We start from the raw sequence: 19,805 nt of genomic DNA on the forward strand, positions 1-19,805 counted from the left end.
ATTTCTCAAATAAAACATATACAACTCAAAAGAACATTTAAACTTCCATGATGTAATATATATATTTTTAAACTAAGTTTAATTACAGTACATATTTTTCTTTATTTTTTTGTCTTTTAAAAGAGTTTTGGTCAGTGCCGGGATTGCGCCCATGTTATTACAACATGTTAATGCTGAAGCCGACAACTTGCCTGTATTGGCGGAGATTGCATGGGTTCTCATGTATGCAATGGCAAGGTTGGTAATTATACTTTTATTACACATGTTAATGTTATTCTAGAATGGAGTGCGTTTCACTCTCATTATTTACATTATCCTTTTATAGACTACACATTAGATTGGATGTTATCATTAAGTCTGGAATCCTATCAGTGTACTAGAGAAAAATTAGCTTTTCTTGCTAATGTTCTCTAAAGATATCTTGTAATAAAGAGGTACTCTAGAATTTTTGGGAGAATGCTTAAGAAGATAATAAGGTTGGTGGGAGAGGGGAGGGGAGATTGAGATGATTTATACAATATTCTTTGTAAATAATTTTTATAGTAATTTCAGAGGTTGAATAGGAACTTAAGTTTTTATGCTTGTTATCTACCTAGACATGTGGAATTTGGTTAAACTTATATGAAATTTCCATTTTGTGTATTTTTCTCATAATAATAAAATGATTGCAAAAAGAATAGATCCTAAATTAAATCTTCACACCTAACAGAATCTCTGACATGTTTGTGTCTACACTCTTTTGCAGCAGTAGATACTGCCTGAATTAGCAACATATTTGTACCTTATATTGTTATTAATATTATTATTTATATCATTTATATAGCACCTTTTCTTTGCAAGTGAGATATCAGGATTTTTATAATATTTGCAAAAAGAAGTTAATTATTTTATTTACCTTATTAGCTAATTAATTATCATATTTACTTATTTTTTTACAATACTACATCAATTGGGTACATTTACCCATTGAAAACAAAACTTGCTCTGTTTCAATCTCAAACCTCGGAAGAACAATTTATCGCAGAAATGTTTTTATTTATCTACCACTAATGGATGCGGATTATGATTAAATAGTTCCCGATACTCTGCATAAGGTCGCATCGTTGTCGTAGACAGGGATGTGCTTTGTGTCTAATGTAAAAAAATACTATTTACCAGACAATGAACTATGCATATGAGATTATACATGGCAGTTAATGTTGGTTTCTGTTAATGTTTTTATGTTATTCTCTCTAGTAAAGGTTATCAGCCTCACTACTAAATCTCGCAAAAGAATGAACGTGATCTGTTATTAGCAATGATCAATGAGCAGGGATTTTCGTTGTAAGACGGAGCTTAGAGTAACGACCAGTGTGTCATTGCTGCTTTATCCAATTGCAAACACTTGCTTTTCATAAATTGATCCTAGAATTTACAAGGAGTACTCTTAGGTGACTATTAGTCTATCGGATTTGTCCAATAACATAAAAATACATTGTATCAGCAAAAGGCCCAGTAACACAATGTTCAAAATGGTCTTGTCTGGTTGCATTGTTTATTAAGACAGTATATTAATTTGCTCAATATTTTAGAAAGAGTGATATATTTAAGACAATCAACAAAAAAAACATATGCATTTAACGAAACGGACAGGTCAAGCCCCCCCCCCACCCATCGGACAGAGCTTGTCGAGCAGTTGAACTAACAAATATATAAAAATAGGCCCACGCCAAGCCAACACATGTCTGTCACAATCAGAGAGTGTCATTTCTGGCCATCTAGAGGTTCCTATTCTCAAAAAATCTCATTTGGGAGGGGGAACACCCTCTCAAACCTTTCCCCCAGCTCGGGCCTACGAGCCCAAGTCCCCTCTGTCGGACAGCTCAGCTCCCCCCAGAAAATATATCCTAGAGACACCACTGATGTGTGTGCCTAAAAGTTTTTATTTAGAATAAAATTATATGATATATCATTTTTTGATTTTGATATCATTTTGTTCTTTTTTTTTTTCAGTGGTGAATTTGAAGAAGCATTCATCTCTCATGATGCTATCCCAAAAATTGTCGATGTTGCTAGCCAGATTGCCTCAACAGAGGTACAGAATGTGCAGGTAAGAGTTTTAATATGGTAATGTGAAAAATATACAGAAAAAAAGATTTAATAATTACTAAAACAACTTTGGGGAGAAAAGTAATATTTTATTAGTAGAAAAATCAAGATAAAATAATATTCCTTTATTTGAATTTGCAGAAGAGGGTTTGGTTTATGTGAGATTTTAGCTTGCTTGTTGGGATGAGAGACCGAGTCAAATTACTGAAGCATTTTGCAACTTGCAGGAGACTTGGACCCATGCAATTCTTCAACCAACAATCATAAATCATAATAATTACATTATTATTATTATTATTATTATTAATATTATTATTATTAATATTATTATTATTATTATTATTATTATTATAGTTTTATTCTTCCCTTGTTTATTCTTAATCCAGTGTTTTGTTGGGTTTTTTTTTGGTTTTTTTTTGCTTGTTTTACAAAGTCTACTTTAGTTGTCCAATGGAGAGGGTAGTTTTTCCTTTCAATTAGTAATTTATTAACTACAGTAAGATTTACCAATGTAAAGTCTGAGTTAACAACAAATATCCTAATTATGAATGAAAAAGGCTGCATTTATTGCTTATCTCATATTCTAGTGTAAATTCACTTTTGTTTTATGTCTTACATACTTGTTGTGATTAATTCTATAGGCACTGACTCCGCTTATTCGTTGTCTTGGTAACTTGTGTAGCGGACCAATTCATAACACAAAGATGGTGACACAAAATGACTGCCTCCTGACAGCATTTCCATTTCTACTAAACTCTCCACACAGGCACATCAGGAAGGAAAGTTTATGGTTGCTTAGCAACATACTAGGTATGGTTACATTTATATAATGATGGTGGATTGGTGATTGTTATTTTTATTAATAATCTAAGGGAGTATCTTTCTCCGTCAGTTTAAAAAAATTATTATTTTTTTTTTTATATAGTTCATGTTGACCTTTGCAAATCTGTTGCTAAAATACCAGACATCATAACCTACATTGTACAAAGATGTGCAGAAACATTTGACATTCAGAAAGAGGTAAATCTGTTTTTGTTAATATTAATAAGTTTACAAAAAAAAGCAGATTAAAGAAACTAACTAGGAATGTGTTGGCCCTTGGACTCCTTAGTAGTGTACTTCCACCCTAGGTACACCAGGCAGTACAACGGAAGACAGTCAATCCCCTGCTCTCTTCCAACAAGTTTACTTACTCAACATGCATATTAATTATTTTATAGTACGTTTGACAGGGAAAGTAGCTTAAAGTAAATTTCTATATTTTTTTTACATTCCAGGCTCTTGTCTGTCTCTGCAATCTAGCCTATAGTGGCTCCGACAGCTGCCATCAGCTCCTGCAGCATGGTGCCATCCCTGCAGTGTTGGCCTTCCTCAAGTCACCGGACCCTGAACTGCTCACCAGAGCCCTCAACTTTATTAGCATGATGCTAATGCATTGTGAAATGGTAATGGTCATTACATTCTAATTCAGTCTTATCTCTGAACAATACATGCTTAAGCACAAAATTTACAGGCTGTGATTTTCTATTTTCTTTGATCTAAACCATAAAAATATATTTTTATTATTAACAATTTGTATTAATATTATTATTACCAATATTTTTCTTATTGTTCAATGTTAAGTTATATATTTTGGATTTTTTTATTTAATATGGACAAAAATGGAAAACACTGATATTTCTTTAAAGCAAAAAAATAATATTGATATTAATATTAGTTTTAGTACCATTTATATATTATTAATGCTAATATGAGTATGATTATTTGATATTAATATTAGTTTTATTACCATTTATATATTATTAATGCTAATATGAGTATGATTATTATCAGAAATATTATAGAATTCTTATTAACATCCTTATCCCACCATAGTTAGTAATTAATTCTATAATCTTATTTTCCTTTACAGAGCAGGAAAGCTTTTGAAGAGCAAGGTGGTGTTGATAATCTGGAACCACTTGCCAATCACACTATCCACATCATTCAGGAATTAGCACATCAGATGCTGGATAGGTATTTCAGTGATGCTAATGAGACAGAGGTGAACCTTTCTTTAAATATTGTGTTTATTGTAATTATGCTTATTAGCACAGTTTTGTAACGCTTCAGATAACGTATTCAAACTTACCGGTCTGGGAAACTGTAACGACATAAATCATCAAAGTCTCCAGTTCACAAAGTGAATATAATTCCATATTTCAGCCTAATTGAGGGAAAAATAATTAATTTTATGGAGGGTTCATTGTCACGTGTTGTTTACTGAAGCAAAATGGTGTATTTCTGCATTCCATATGTTTTTATATGGAATGCCAAAAGAGCAACATTCAATGAGTACAAGATATTCCCTTATACCAGTTAACACTACTGCTGTTTCATCTTTTTTTCAGTGTTTTTTAAATATCCTTATGCTATGAGAAATGACAAGAAACTGCTTTCAAAACCATGCAACCTATCTTCTTATAATGGCCATTGGTTTTTTTAAAATTGAAACTATAATCTTCTTTTAGTGGTCATATTGTTTTTTTTTTTCAATCGAAACTAACGTGACATTGACAGACTAGAGGTTAAGCAAGTGCACCCTCTAGTTATTTGTTGCCATTTGCAATGGCAACACAAGTACAATGACATAATGCATTGTGTATCACTGAAGTTGATGGATGACATTTTTTGAACAATGATTATTAAGATGAATGAATCTTCTAATACGGTACTGTAAAGTTATCCATTTTTCAGGAATGTGATGTAGACAGCTGAGGAAGGTGAATTTGTGCCCCATAGAGGGCACAAGAGCTGCTGAACAATGGGCATTAAAGGATCCCATACAGAAGAGCAGGCTTCCAGTCTCCAAGACAGAAAAGCAGACCTCCGGTCTCCTATGTTATCAGACATTGACTGCTGCAGGAATTTGCCATCTGAGGACAATGGACAGGATAAATCCCTCAGACAGCCCTATTTTAGGAACTGTAACTTAGATGTTTGGTTGGATTAGCAAATTAACTTTTTTGACAAGCTCCATCTAACTAGAGAAATTTTTCTCTGCTAGCACAGCATCCTGTTGTCAAGTCTGAGACAGCCCGTGTTCCATCATATACTCTCATTCATTCTTTATCAAGTGATGGACTATGTGCCATCAAAAGTACCCTATCAATAATTGAAAATGGTGCTCCTCAGATGACTGAGAAACTAATTGAATTATAGCCGACATATATTAACATGAAGCAAGTACCAGAGGTTTGATGGACATGGTGATACCCATAGCCAGCAGAGTTCAAAGAAGCAATAATGTAGATAAAAACATGCAAAAAGTAAATTTGCGAGAGATGGGCTAGTTTAGTTCCTAGAACTCTAGCTGGTCACATGAATACAGGAACTGCAGATTTTTATTAGGCTTCTCCAAAGGAAACTTGGGTATCTGATGGACTGTACTCTAATTAAGTAATTAATTATGGTTATGGACAGTTTACCAGGAAGCAAGTACTTTTGAATTTGTTGGTGTTTATTTTCTTGAGTCAATAATTTTTTTCAGAAGACTACTTATCTTTGAAATATCGGAGACAGATGGTAGGCAGCATTGTTTGTTTTGTAATGCTAAATCCTTTGACAGATTAGGGAGTGCATGGTATGAGCTGTGTATAAATCCAATGACCAAGGAAAATGCCATCATCATCTATTATAGGTGGATATTACGCTGACATAGTACTAATAATTATATTTAAATAATTTTCTGATACTTTTATGGACCTGTTTAATACTGTATTATGTCAATACACAACTAAATTGTTGCTACTAGAAATATTTTTAATAAAATTTTCAAATCCAAAACTGGTACTCAGGGAGTTTTTTTTACTTTGTGTAATAATAAACATAAGTCATTCATGACATCATCACTGCAACTCCCAATGATATTTTCCTATTCCAACCGTACATGGTTTGTTGATTTTTTTTTCGGTGTGTGGAAAAAGCCAGGTAAGGAATTTTTTTTTAGGCCTTAAATCTAACCTTCATATAATAATTTTCCGTTGGTGTACTATATGCAGCTATTCTAATTGCTTATCAGTGCTTGGATACATTTGTCTGTAGCCAGGTACTCACTTTGTGCACTGACCCAACAGATATTTTTTTTTAATGAAGATCCATTTAGACTGCCACTGATAGTCAGTAGACAGCGTTGCATCGTCTTTCGCTCGCCGGAAGGTGCATTCATCGGCTTAACATAAAGCATTCCAAAATTTGCTTTCATTTTTTTTCTATAATCTTTGCATACAGTCAGTCAGATTGGCTGGTGGTGTAATGTATTCTAGTACCCATGATAAATAAAATCACAAAAACAAAAACAAACACAAGTACATCATCATTCTTTTACATTCATGTATATTATTCATGTTAAACTAATTTCATAATAACATTATGAAATTTACATAAAGGTAAGTCTCTTTCAATGCTAAACAACAGCCGTGGAATTCTACTTTGTCATGTAATGTGGCTATTCATTTCTTTTCTTGCTTGATTGACTCACACATGACTGGAGCTAAAGTCACCTTTTCCTTCCTCCGCCTTTCTTTTTCCTTTGCTCTGATCTTTGTTTGGCTCTGACTTCCTTTTTCATCCTTGGGTCGACCATCTTGTATGGCCCTTTGATTCCTTTGGGACGGACTGCCTTCTTCCCTGCTAGACTTTTACGTGCCCTTACATATTTCACTTCAGTTTTCTTCTTCTTTCCCATACCAGCTTTCTTGTACAAACTGTTACAAAAACAAATAGAAGAAAGCTTAGAATATCATTTTCTAGTTAAAAATAAAAATAAAGCATTAGTAGTAACATCAAAACTACCTGCACATGAATTATGCTATATCAGTGACTAACATTAAACCAAGAATTGCCAATTTGTTTTTTAAATTGGCTTATAACAGCTGCAAACACCTTAACCACATAGCTCCATATTCTATACAATTTAATATTATAACTTTATTCTCGAACCCAACGACTAAAAAAGATTTAAGGATAACATTAGGCACGTTCAGACAAGTCAGTAGTAAGCTTTGAAGTAGCAGTTTACATGTTGTGCACTCAGAGTAGTGCTTTGTAGACACACTTGCATGTGAATTTTATTTTAACCTCAATTTTTTTGGAAGACCTACAAATGAGTGCCAAAATAACATTTCCTGTGACTTGATGTTTTCATAATTGTTCACATTTTCAAAAAAGTGGTGATTATCACTTGGGAAAATTAGCATAGTTACTTCTAAGCTTTGAACTAGCTTTGAAGTAGAAAGGACATTATGCATCATGTGGGCACTCATCTAAAGTAACATGCGCATGAAATTTTACATTTGTCATAACTTTACTTCTGAACTAATAGGACTAATATAACCACATCACCCACACATTCTATCATTAACAATGTAGACTTTATACCTCTTTATTTGGTTCATTTTTTCCTTAGCAGAGGTATCAACAGTATCAGTTATTGCTTCAGCTTTCTTCTTTAGTTTTTCCATTTTCATCATTGCCTTCTTTTTCTTTCTTGCTTTTGCCTCTGCAACCTTTTTGATGGGACGTGCATTAATTTCTTTTAGCCTGGCCTTGTACTCCTCCACCAATTCCTATAAAAATGGAATCATGCAAGAATTTCTAACCATGCTAATGGTTTGGGATTTGTATGTGCTGGAAATCAATGGTAAATGATATCTTGGCTATTGAACAATACTGTACTTTGTTTATGTTAATGCAACATCAATGATCCAACCACTGCTCAAATGTACACCCACATGGATAACACTGTTCGGCAAAGTTATGCTAGGGCTCTAAAATTTAAAATCCAGTCAGGTGTGTATTACTGTTTGTTGCTGGAATTAGGGGAGTGAGTGCTGGGTGTCTGTGGGTGGTTTTGTGTGGTACTTGCTTTAAATCTAACCTTCATGGCTGTTCACACTTTTGCGGTAGTGTGTATGTATATGTATGGGTGTTTATGCTACCAGCTTTAAATCTAACCTTGGTAACTGGTAGGTGTTTCTTGTAATGCTTTGCCTCATCTTCTACAAACCATTCAGGAAGGCCTTCATCATTGAATGTATACCTGTAAACACAAACAATAAAGTCTAATTTCACTTGGGTTGCAATTCACCGGTTTTCACTTGACAGTTTGCTAAAATAAAAGCGAGCATTCTGGTTTTACATTAGATATTTTGCTGGCAAAAATGCCTGTTTATTTACTCCACACTGCCTTGATGATTAATGATGACGCACTCCAACCCTATCCTTAACAATAAACAAATATTACTTATAGCCCATAAAAAATATACACTTTCTAAAAGAAAATGTATATAAAATATATGTGTTATTGTAGTCTGTCTGAAATTTATATTCAATATCTTTATTAATTACCTCCAGTTACACAATAGAAATAGAAGTTAATGCTTAGGGCATTTTGAATTAAAGCACAAAAACCAACTGATATTTCTTATACTGCTCAATTCTTTTCTTTTTACGCCACTATGCAAGTTGAATTTACCTGTGGAATCCACCTTCGATAATCTCCCTTTTCTTCTTCTTTGACGTTGCCATCAGTGTTCCAAGTGCCAAGCTTTGGGGATCTAGTTGTCGTGGAACTATGGGTAAAAAAAGTGAGAATAAGTTCAAATGCAAACATCATTATTTTTATTAATCACAAAAAAGGAGGGTTTTCACCTCTCTCTTGATCACCAACTGGTTTTTTCCCATCAGTGCACTAAGTGCCATACTTTTGAGCATCTAGTTGTCATGCAACTATTGGCGTAAACAATCAACTGTGTGTGACTTTGTATAATGGCAAATATTTTGGATTACTTTTACCTGGACCTTCAGCCGGAACCACTTCAAATGATTTTCGCTTCTTTGCTTTTTTGGTTGATTTTTCCTCTTTGCTGTTGACAAGCACTTCATCGTCATAATCACTATCACTGTCACCACTTATCTCTCCAGAAATCACAGGACCATTTTTCTTTTGAATCTTGTCATCTTCGCCATCACTATCATCCTCCTGTTCTTCCTCCGATGAGTAACTCTCTTCATCTTTAGTTATTTTGTGTTTCTTCGATTGTCTCTTTTTCCTTTCTGTAGTCATAATTCAGAGTAAATTATTAAAAGCTGAGTATAAACCAGAGATAATACTTAACTAATCCTAACAGCTTTTGTATTTATAGCACTTATCTGTGATCACTATTCTAAGTTTATTGTATACTGTAAATACACTGTGCCATAAATCATCATTTAAAGCATCCGAGAATGCTATAAATATACAATGGGTAGTTAAAACCTGAACATTTTCCAATCTTATAATGGTCTACTTAATTAAATTGCATGTTGTATATCTTGGGGATTTGCGTCATGTGTACTAAAGGAAAGTTTCATTTATAGTAGTTAATTAAAAATCAATATATGGAAGTTACTTTACCTAATATGGAACCACCTTCCTTTTTGTAGTGTTCCGTCATTTGCGAAATCTCATAATCTTCATCTTCATCATTTTCTAAACCGGAAAATATTTCCTAAAATGTAACCGAAAGAAATGATTTGTATTACATACTGGTTTATTATATTCCTATAATTTAATTTGTGTGTATGTATGAAGCGACTAATACAATGGGCAGATCATCTCAAGATGACTTTAATAGAAGGTAAGTGGATTTTACCATGACAACAGAATTTCTGATTGCGATAAAATGAAAATACGGCAGGCTGATCAAAGGCAAACACTATACCCTCTCTACTACTTTACCCTCTGTGTTATATAATACCCTCCCTGCTAAAATACCCTTCCTACAGGAATACCCTAGTACAGGAACTATACACCTTAATTAAGTTTAAATGGATTGATTGATTTTGATTACCTTATCAAACCACAAATTAGTTTGCCTCTCTAACCTTGATGATTTATCTTCTTGCTCTAGATCTACCATTAATGGATTTGCTGCCTCACCATCCTCCATTTCACTAAAATAATGACGACAAAACATTTAACATGTAACCAATTGTCAAATGTTCTGTTAGGAATTTTTTTACATTCAAACTATTGGTGTATTGCCTTTAATTCACAATATGATTATATTCATGTTGTCGTTTGGACCAGCGAAGGCCAGAGGAGAAATATGCATACAGAAATTGATTGACTGACTCATGATGACACTTACTAATCTGATTGGTCTTCTTCAACTACTACCTCCTCGATCGACTTCTCTTGTCTAAGAAGATCTGCTTCATCCGAATCCAGACCACTGTCTATATCCTCTTCATCCTCGCTAAGTTCAATGACCTCTGCAAGATCTTCATCCTCATCTACTTCAACTGTATCCAAGTCTCCTCTGTCAATCTCCTCCAGTTGCTGATATTTGAAAACAAAGTAGTTGTCAGTTATTCAGATCTCAGCCAATCACAGAATCGGTGCATAGAATTGGATTGGATTGGATTTCTTCAGTGTGATACACACCAAGGATAACCCAATGAAATCCTGAGACTTATTTCCAGTGGGGTCCTTCTGGTGATGAACTGGGCAGTACACCGGGAGACAATCCCCTACTCTTTCCCAAAGAGTGTATTGCGTTCCTTAACATGCACGCGGGACCAGCTGCTTAAACGTCTGATCTGAACGACGGTGCGCTTTTGAAACTTGCATTTCAGCCCTCCAGCTAAAACACAAGAAGAGCAGCGATGGGAATTGAACCGGGGACCTCAAGATCTCAACGGTTCAGCGCACACACAGTGGCTACCACCAGATTAGCTCACTGAGCTAGCTGCTCTCATTAAGGATAAGGCTTAGGATTTCAACAAGCTAGGAAACATAAATACGGGCTCACACTAAATCATTACTAACACAATTATGGGTATGATGATGAAAGTGTGAATAGCCACATTGACCTAAGTAGAGAATACAAACAAGCTGACAGCACATTAAAGACTAACAAATATAATTGGGTCACACACTTTCCTTCACACAGTGAACTTTGAAATTTCCGGTGACTACAAATGTGAAATCCATGGAGGGTGAATGCCTCAAGCATGGACATTTCAGGATAGCCTAGGAAACATTTAACAATAGGGCATAAAAATATGAACAGTAGTATACAAGCATAATTACAGTAAACTATAGAGTTTAACTAAGTTACATTACTTTCAAAATAATTCTTGTATTTGGCCAAAATGTAATAAATGAATCAAACCTTTTTACTATGAATTTTCTTGAGAGAAAACAAGGAAACATCATCTGCCTCTAGATGATCTCCAACATTTCCGAGCTTCTGAAGTTTTTCCCGCAACTTCCGCCTTTTCTTAATAGTGTCCTTTCTCTTTCTGCAAAAAGAAAAGTAATAATAATATTCAAGAAAATTAAACTTTACAGTATATCACTTCATAAACCAACAGAGTTTTCTTTTAAGTTCTGTTTGATTTTTCATGATAAATATTCTTAAGCTAGAAGTATTAAGTTTTGGCGTTTGATTTAATAAATGACCGATTTCAGATATAATGGTCAAAAATTGCCATAGAATCATATAAAACACATACCGAAGGATTGAAATTTCTTACCTTTTGGCTTCAGCTTTCTCTGCAGCTTTCAGTTTTACAAGTTCTTCATTTATCTGTGCCTCCTCATCACTAGATCCATCATCTTTGTCCTCCTGCTCTGAATCGCCATCTTCCTTTTTACTCCTACAATCATAAAGAATGAACATTATTACAAATGTATATCTTAGTAGTATTTAACGCAAGAATGTCTAAGAAATAAAAATCCATTCAGTTGTATATATATTATACTACTCCTAACATTGTGTAGTTAAGTCCGCTTCCCACCATATTGTTCTACTATGCATGCTTAATTAAGAATTGTTTAATCTATAACACCACTATCTCTATACTTGACCACTTTGTTCTCTGTCGGATTTCTCTTTATATATTACCGCATAAACTATTAGATAATTGGCCTATAATCCGTCTACACCTCTATTGTATNNNNGTAACAGCCAACTTGTACATTCAGTAAAGCTGATGAAGGCCAGAGGACTGGCCGAAAATTTCTTTCGAAAATAAATGAAGTGTTCTACAGTCTACATGCCTTGTTGTCATAATTTTTTGTTTCAACGAATTATATATAATTTGAAGAACACACGTGCATTTACAATATATATACATATATAATGAATAAATGTACTTGGCAATACTAGCAACGTACAGTGCTCGATACACATTATAATGCAGAGCGTAAATATTGAAAATGTAGAACTTGTAGAACTGCTCCCTAAAAATTACGGTCAAGTTGTTAAAAAGCATCTAAAATCACCTTATTTTGCGAGTTAGCACCCCTCAAATGATCATCTAGCCCGCCCCCCACCACTTCACCTTTGCACCCCCATCAGCATCCCCGCTACAAGACTCATAGATACACCACTGAGTGGGCTACCAAAAGGTCAACCGACTGAGCTAAGCTGCTCTCAAACATGATAAGAATGGAGTAGTCACCTTTCTTGAGTGTCCTCACACTTGGCCAGTAGCTTTCGCAGTTTGCTACGCCACTGCAATAATTCACGCACCTCCCGTCTACCCAAGACACATATATCACGACAGCACTGCATTATCTCCTCTGTTGTGAGTCTGTGCTTTAGAAGCTGGTCACTGTCAAATACAAGCTGCACATGCAAACAGTTAATGAGAAATAATTTCAATATTATTAAAACCATTAAAAGACAATCAAACAATTTCGTAAGATGATTTCTATTTCTTAACACCACTTGTAAAACAATTAAAACAAATTATGTATAAATTATACACAATTCCTTCTTACAAACTTATTGAAAACACAACTTGTGAAAGAATGAGGGCACAGACATAAACATGGTGCTCTGGGATGGATAGTTCAAATACATTAACATATTCTGTTTAAGAACAATGGCAATTAATATGTTTATCCAGGTATGTAATTACGAAAATACTACACTACTATTTTAAAATACTGGTGATTGTGGCATTAACTAAAAAGGCAAATCAAGTGGTTGAGCTGTAAGGCAGGGGTGCTGCTCCTCACCCAGGATTTAGTTGGCAGAGTCTTCTTGGATAAAATGGTGGTCCAGTGTACACATCTGGCTCATGTGCACTTGAAAGAATTTATTGCATCTTTTGGAAAAGTAGGGAGTTTCCACGATGCTATGGTTCATTTCAGCCCCATAATTGTTGAATGATCTGAACATGTAGCTATCTATTAGGCCTCCTTATGGCAGCTAGGTAGACACGGACCACATCCATATGCAATTCAGCACAATGACGCTGAATGTTATGGGTTATTCTACCTTTACCTTTAAAAACCAATGCTAATGTGTACAAAATTCAGATGAAACTGAAGCATACCTCATTGCAATCATTCAGCATCTCAATTGGTTCGTTGGTGCTGAGAAAGTCAGATATCATAACAGCTTTATGTTGAGTGTAATCGCCATCAGCATAGCCTACAGCCTTGGCTTTCTTCAGCTTAGCCGGATCCATCAGAATCGTCAGCTTCTTCTTAGGGTCTGGATTCACATCTTTGAATATATACTTGGGATCAAAGAACTTCTGATCTGCAAGATGGAAGATGACAGAAACACTTGCGAGGAAGAAATTAAGATATGATTTCATGGTACCGACAGGCATGATAAAAAGTATGTATATCTAATTTTTTAGTGCAGAGACAATGTTCTTTATACTACCATTATCAGCAAAGAATGTGGGTTCACAAAAAAAGGTGTAAAAAGGTTATAACCTGTCAACATATGTACACGATAGCTAACTTTAATTCCAGCATGTGTACCTTTTTTCTTAGGTTACAAACTGTGTATCTTTTACCTGGAGATACAAGCTCTTAATTCTGACATGTTAGTTATAAGACACCTTGAAATTTTACTCCAATGTGTACTTACCTAGAACATTAACTCAACTACATTACAATAATTCAAAATTTGTTTATATGGCATTATGTACCTTGTACGTATTGAATTAATGCACCCTCCTTACCTATTTTATCTGGTGCTGTGAAGCCTTGGCACACAACAAATATCTCAGCTGATTCATTTCTGGAGGCTTGTGGTTTGGTGGCGTGAACCTTCCTGAACAATTGGTACAGTACCCACAGCAATGCCTGGTAGTCCTTGGATCTAAACACCTTGGTAACAAACCATCCGCCCTTGTTTAGAAACTCTACAGACAACTTGAGGGAGGATAGCGTCAACTGGGCTGAGAAAAAAAAGAAAAAACAAGTCGCTCAGTAAATGTCTACCCAAATTAAATGCATGAAGTTCCTACGTTTAAACCAAAATTATCACTCATTTAGGCTTCACAATTAACCAAGCAGGGCAGTAATAGTAGTTATTTATTACTGCAAAAGATACAGAAATATGTTTTTGGCATGGAATAGGTGCAAAAACATTGACAAGAATGTACAAAGACAGTTTGGAATCTTACGCAACAGTACTTACCTTGTGAGAAAGCATCATGTAGCCAGTTCTTGCCAACATTTGGGGCACCATCGTGAATTATGCAATCTGCCTTCCAGGTTTTTAATTCTTTTTTCAATAGCTATATAAAAAGAGAAATGAGACTGTTGCTTAATTCTTATAATTATTTTTAAAATAAATTAAAATGTTGCCTATAAAGTGAAGCCGATCATTTGGGACCTTCAATGCTTTATAACTGAAATAGGCCTCCCAGCGTGAGTGTGTGTCCTCTGCTTTTTTACATGTTTTTGTTCTTTGCAACTGTAGTGACGTTTAAGTGAACTTTTTAGGACAAGTCTTATCTAGCTCTCTCTGTTGTTTGTAATTAAATTGATAACTTTACTGTAGCCTGGTTCTCACTAGAGCCTTAGTATCCGGATACCGCTAACCGTTAGCACTAACCGTTAGCACCTGGGTGAGAACGCCCGATTGGTTAGCGCTAACCGTTAGCAGTATCTGGATACCGCTAACGGTTAGCAAGCGCTACCGGTTAGCAAGTTGAGCGCGTTTTGATCATCAGCCAATCACACGTACGTGTTTACAATTTCAAGTTTCTTATTGGCCAGTGATTCGATCATCAAATTTTTGGTATCCGGATTGGGATTTTCTCGTATGGACGCACGGCAGCTAACGGTTAGCATGATCCGGATCCTGCTAACCGTTAGCAGCCATGTGAGAACATAGCCTGTAAGACGGGTCTTATCTAGCATGGCATCATATTTCATGGACTTGCTTTTCATTTTTATCTTTAGCTTATGACTCATCCCATCATTCTTCCATACCGGATTTACACAAATGACCTCTACCGGATTTACTCTTCTAGACTTAACTGCCAGACTATGATAAATTGTCTACACCCGAGGCGGCAGTAGACACGAAAAAATGGGCACTCACTGCAGCCATCATACGACACAGCGTCTGCCTAGCTTACATACTCTTCAAGAAGTTTATAAAATGGACTTATTCAGAAAAATCATGAAATACTTGTCAGGATCACACCAACAAATACTGGGATTGGAAGGTGCACATCTTACAGGTAACCACCAATATCAACAATATAAAACTAATTTCTCCTGTTTTGACTATGTATAATTTTAAATATTTTGATAGTTTCTAATTGTAATTTATGTACGTTTTGTTTAATAACATATTTCAATATATGTCATCATGCACTTCATTTTTTTTCGCATTACCCCATAGCTACCATGTTCAGTAATATGTTTCTTGTTTCTCTGGTAATAGGATCAATCATGTTTTTTGGAAGTTGTTTGGTGCAGCGGGGACAGTTTAGTTTCCCAACCTCAAGGTCGGGGTTTCAATCCCTCGCTGTGCATTTCATTTGTGTCCTTTGGCAAGGTACTTTATCTGCATTGCTTCTCTCCACCCAGGAGTATAAGTGGGTACCTTGTACGGTTAAATACCGAAATGCGCTTATGTAGGTACTAGTATGTGCTGCAACATTATGCAAACATGAGGTTGTGTTCCATAGGCATTTAATCCAACGACCAGGGTAATGATATGAAGCGCATAGATGGCTTAACAATATGCTCTACGTAAGTCTACCATTATTATTATTATTATTAAATTGCAATATAAGTTTGAATTTGAATATTATAACTATATGAGACTTGCCATCCCAAAACCAGCATACTCTCACTAACTATTTGTTAAACTGAGTAATCAGCATAAGAACGTGGCAGTATTGTATACTTTAGTACAGAGCCGTAGACAGAGAGTTTGGCCAACTTGGCACATGGCGCCATGTTGTTACCAAACAGAGTGTACGCGTATTAGCTTTATAACACTTTATAACACTGATGCTGCATAAACTTTATTTTATTATTCTGTTCATGAAGACAATTCAATTATGGGATTTTAATATATCCTATCGTGTTAGTTTGTGGCTCGCCAATGTTTTGTTTTGGTGACAACATGGCCGGTGTAAGTCATGTGATTGCGATCCACCCAATCACACGCATGTATAGCAGAATCCCGAGAAAGCTATTTGGCCAAACTCTCTCTATTTACGGCTCTGCTTTAGTACAAAGAAGTCATAATACTTTTACTCATTTGGCAATAGTAAGTCAATTTCAGTAAATGACCCATCATTTTAAAGCTTACAATGTGGAGAATATGAATATATTAATAAGTCAATTTTCAGTTTTGGTCACTGATGTTGGTTTTTGGCATGGCAAGCCTCATGTTACTTGATACCTGTCTACATTTTTCAGTGGTGATGTCAGCAGTGAATGTCACAACATTTGGGATTGCTTTGATAGGAAACAGATCAACACCAATAATCTGACTTGATATTGGCATGTGCTTGGCTGCTACTTGAAGCCTGTCAATCCAAAAAAAAAAAGAACAATTAACATATCATGTGTATTGGTATGGTACAGAACATTTAGTTTGTGTAGTGTTTAATGTTAACTATAAAAAATTAAATAACGTTTTCTAATTGAATTATTATATTAATGATATATTTATTATAAATGTTATTTATTTTTGTTAAATGTTATGCACTTGTCAATTGTAGTTCCCCCTTACCCAGCTATACAGGGCAAAACATTCTAATGTAAATCCCCATCTCTGCCAACGCCGATGGGGTAGTCTTGGTTGAAGCTCTCGTTATGCCTGACCATGGCCTCGTGTTTTCAGATACAAGCTCTTTTCTTCTAGCCTACCTTTACACTTACATCACAGCCAGACCTAGATTGACTATGTAAGACGAGACTACTGTATCTTTTAAGCCTTGTTTAGCGAACCCTCCGACCACTTATGGTTTAAATTTTGAATAAAATTAAATATACGAGCAACCTCGGCTACATATTCCTGGCCCTTTGCAGACCATATCACATGCCCAGACCAGTAACAGATACTACAGTAATACTTCCCGGGTCTACCGTGACGCGAAATATCTGTACATCCCAGGAATACTGTCCAGGGTCCCGACGACCGTGTGCATAAAAATCATCAGAACAACACCCACAGCTTTATTTTCATTGTATCATGTCATGTATCGTCACAATGTGGTCTTCCACATTTAATCCAGTGCAATTTGCCTATATTTTAACAGTATGTTACCATGCAGTCTCCATACAGTGATTTGTGGTCAATCACGGTGGTATGCCATTTTGTTTGAATGCTTACCATCCTCCCGGTGCTGCACACAGATCAACAAGAACACGCGATTTCTGAAGAAATTGAAACTTCCTATTTAGTTGAATCAACTTGAAAGCAGAACGGGAACGATAACCTGAAAGAGAATATTGTTGTTTAAAAAACAGTTTGTAACAAATGCTTATTTCCCTATGGATGCCTTTGCCAGACTGTACTGTAAGACCTGCGCGGGGATTATATCCTATACGCAAAAATTTGGCATAGAAATCCATCTGGGCATTAAGAGGCTATTTCAGCACATATTTTGCCGAAAATTAGGCTTGGGCGTAATCTTAATGTATAAACAATGTATTATGCAGTAATTACATTTCTGCGCACTTACAGTATTTTCCTAGCGATTTTCTGCGCAAGCTTGAGCTGGTTTTTGAGGTACTGTATCATCTGCACAACTGAAAAACTTTAAAGTATGGCCACATGGCAGGTCTTTCAATATCTGAAAGCTTAATATTGGGTTGCTGTCTGAGAGTCAAACATTCGCAACCAGGCTTAACTCAGGTGGGGAATTCAAAGCATAATCAGTTAATCTGCTAATTAAAATGATAGGCCTATTGGAATATTGTATGTTCAGTATGTTGTTTCAGTTGTAAATTACTCTAATAATTTGCACCGCGGTACATGTACTTGACAAGCACATGGGGAATCCAATGAAGGTCCCGGGAAATGGTGGCAAAAATACTGTAGAGAGCACCCTTTCCTTATTGGATTTGTCTATAAATAGCCCTGCACAGGCCCAAAATCCCCCAACCAAGACCACTTTTTTGTTTTCTTTTTTAAAGGATTACTTAAAGTACGAAAAGGCCTAAGCCTTCTGCTGTATGTAGGCTAGGCCCTACACCCCTATGCCTATAGTAGGGCTACTACTACCCTATCATATAATAGCTAGGGGCCTAGGCCTAATAGTAGTAAGCCTCCTAGCCTTCTACGTCCTAGACCCAAGCCCCTAGCAGCCTAACAAAGCCTAGGGCTAGAGTAGTAAGTAGTATATAGACTAGTAGATAGTAGCCTATTAGGGCCTAGCCGGCGCTATTGCACTTTAGTACTTCACCATATTGAACCCTAACCTTAACATTAAGATACTAATTCTGGAGTTCAGGGTGCAGTACTACTACTACTATATTACTAAAAAGTTCATTACTAGGCCTAGGCTAACAACTAAAGTACCTTACCAGTTTCTTTTGCGAGATGGTAGTATCTATCTTTCCGTTGTTTTCCAACCTTTGATTTCTTTCCCATCTTTTCTATAAACTAGGCCTAGGCCTCAAAATCGATTACAATCCTAGGCCTAGGCTAGTCAAATGTCAATTAACTGAGGAAGTAAAGAACCTCAACACGGGTACTCTGATGCCTGAATCGGCCTATCAATCATCAACGAGTGGCCTGCTACAGTACCTACACACGTGTGTAGGCTAGGAACTTGTCTGTGTAGTCACTAGCCCCTAGCTGAGATAACTGCGATCTGCCTAGGCTTAAAATTTGGTAGCAGATATCATTTTGCCAGTCAAATTTAAACTTTTGAGAAACAATACAAGACACGACAAACCGAAGCGTGCGGACAGTCGCGCGTGTTGGATGAAGACACTGCTGACAACGTAAACAATTTGCAAAAAACTAGAGGGCGCCATATAGATATATTTTTTTATACAGTAACTGTTTACTACTGTATTTTCAATTTAGGAGGCATGGTCTAGTGCTCTAGCTCACGAACAGTTAATATTTAAAATTTAATTTGTTTATGATCATTTTGGTTATTTTATTTCAGATCAAACTCCAACACCGTTAAGTAATTCTAATGATCCAACCTGATATTCAACTGGAGCAAACTTTCATCCAACCTCTCAGCTTGGCCAAGGAGTAAACCTCGAATAACCGTCTCACCCCCTTCCACAAGTAACTGAAACAAAACTAATGGAAGCGACATCATTCCCAGCATATTCCATTAATATTCTACTCCACTTTGTCTAACATGGTTGGGATCAATAAGTCTTTGTGATGGTAATTATCTGTTGTACTTCCACAATAATATATATCTTTATTAAATCAATT

At 35.7% G+C, this 19,805-nt stretch overlaps 2 protein-coding genes across 2 annotated transcripts in view; one reads left to right on the forward strand and one right to left on the reverse strand.

Annotated features, from left to right (window-relative positions):
* The window catches only part of LOC117118406 (importin subunit alpha-4-like), a gene marked incomplete at its 5' end in the record, with an annotated part of 10,777 nt that extends 4,864 nt beyond the window's left edge, over nt 1–5,913 (forward strand). Inside the window, 6 exon segments of the mRNA XM_033262990.1 lie at nt 1,993–2,089; nt 2,730–2,898; nt 3,014–3,108; nt 3,366–3,533; nt 4,001–4,132; nt 4,825–5,913. Coding sequence (XP_033118881.1) covers nt 1,993–2,089; nt 2,730–2,898; nt 3,014–3,108; nt 3,366–3,533; nt 4,001–4,132; nt 4,825–4,845 — 682 coding nt within the window.
* A 532-nt stretch (nt 5,914–6,445) lies between these two features.
* Nucleotides 6,446–19,351, reverse strand: LOC117118405 (pre-rRNA 2'-O-ribose RNA methyltransferase FTSJ3-like). The gene is made up of 17 exons (XM_033262989.1): nt 18,929–19,351; nt 17,733–17,838; nt 16,797–16,923; nt 14,565–14,664; nt 14,104–14,322; nt 13,462–13,670; nt 12,580–12,746; nt 11,650–11,772; nt 11,286–11,415; nt 10,260–10,450; nt 9,960–10,062; nt 9,524–9,617; nt 8,923–9,183; nt 8,603–8,699; nt 8,083–8,167; nt 7,507–7,694; nt 6,446–6,833 (listed from the first exon to the last, which is right to left on the reverse strand). Exons 1-17 carry the CDS (start codon nt 18,993–18,995, stop codon nt 6,626–6,628), a joined length of 2,475 nt encoding a protein of 824 aa, XP_033118880.1. The 5' UTR covers nt 18,996–19,351; the 3' UTR covers nt 6,446–6,625.
* Nucleotides 19,352–19,805: the final 454 nt, after the last annotated feature.

Source organism: Anneissia japonica, unplaced genomic scaffold (genome assembly GCF_011630105.1).
Source record: "Anneissia japonica isolate Jap-2015-1 unplaced genomic scaffold, ASM1163010v1 scaffold695_len1296351_cov181, whole genome shotgun sequence".
Lineage (NCBI taxonomy): Eukaryota > Metazoa > Echinodermata > Crinoidea > Comatulida > Comatulidae > Anneissia > Anneissia japonica.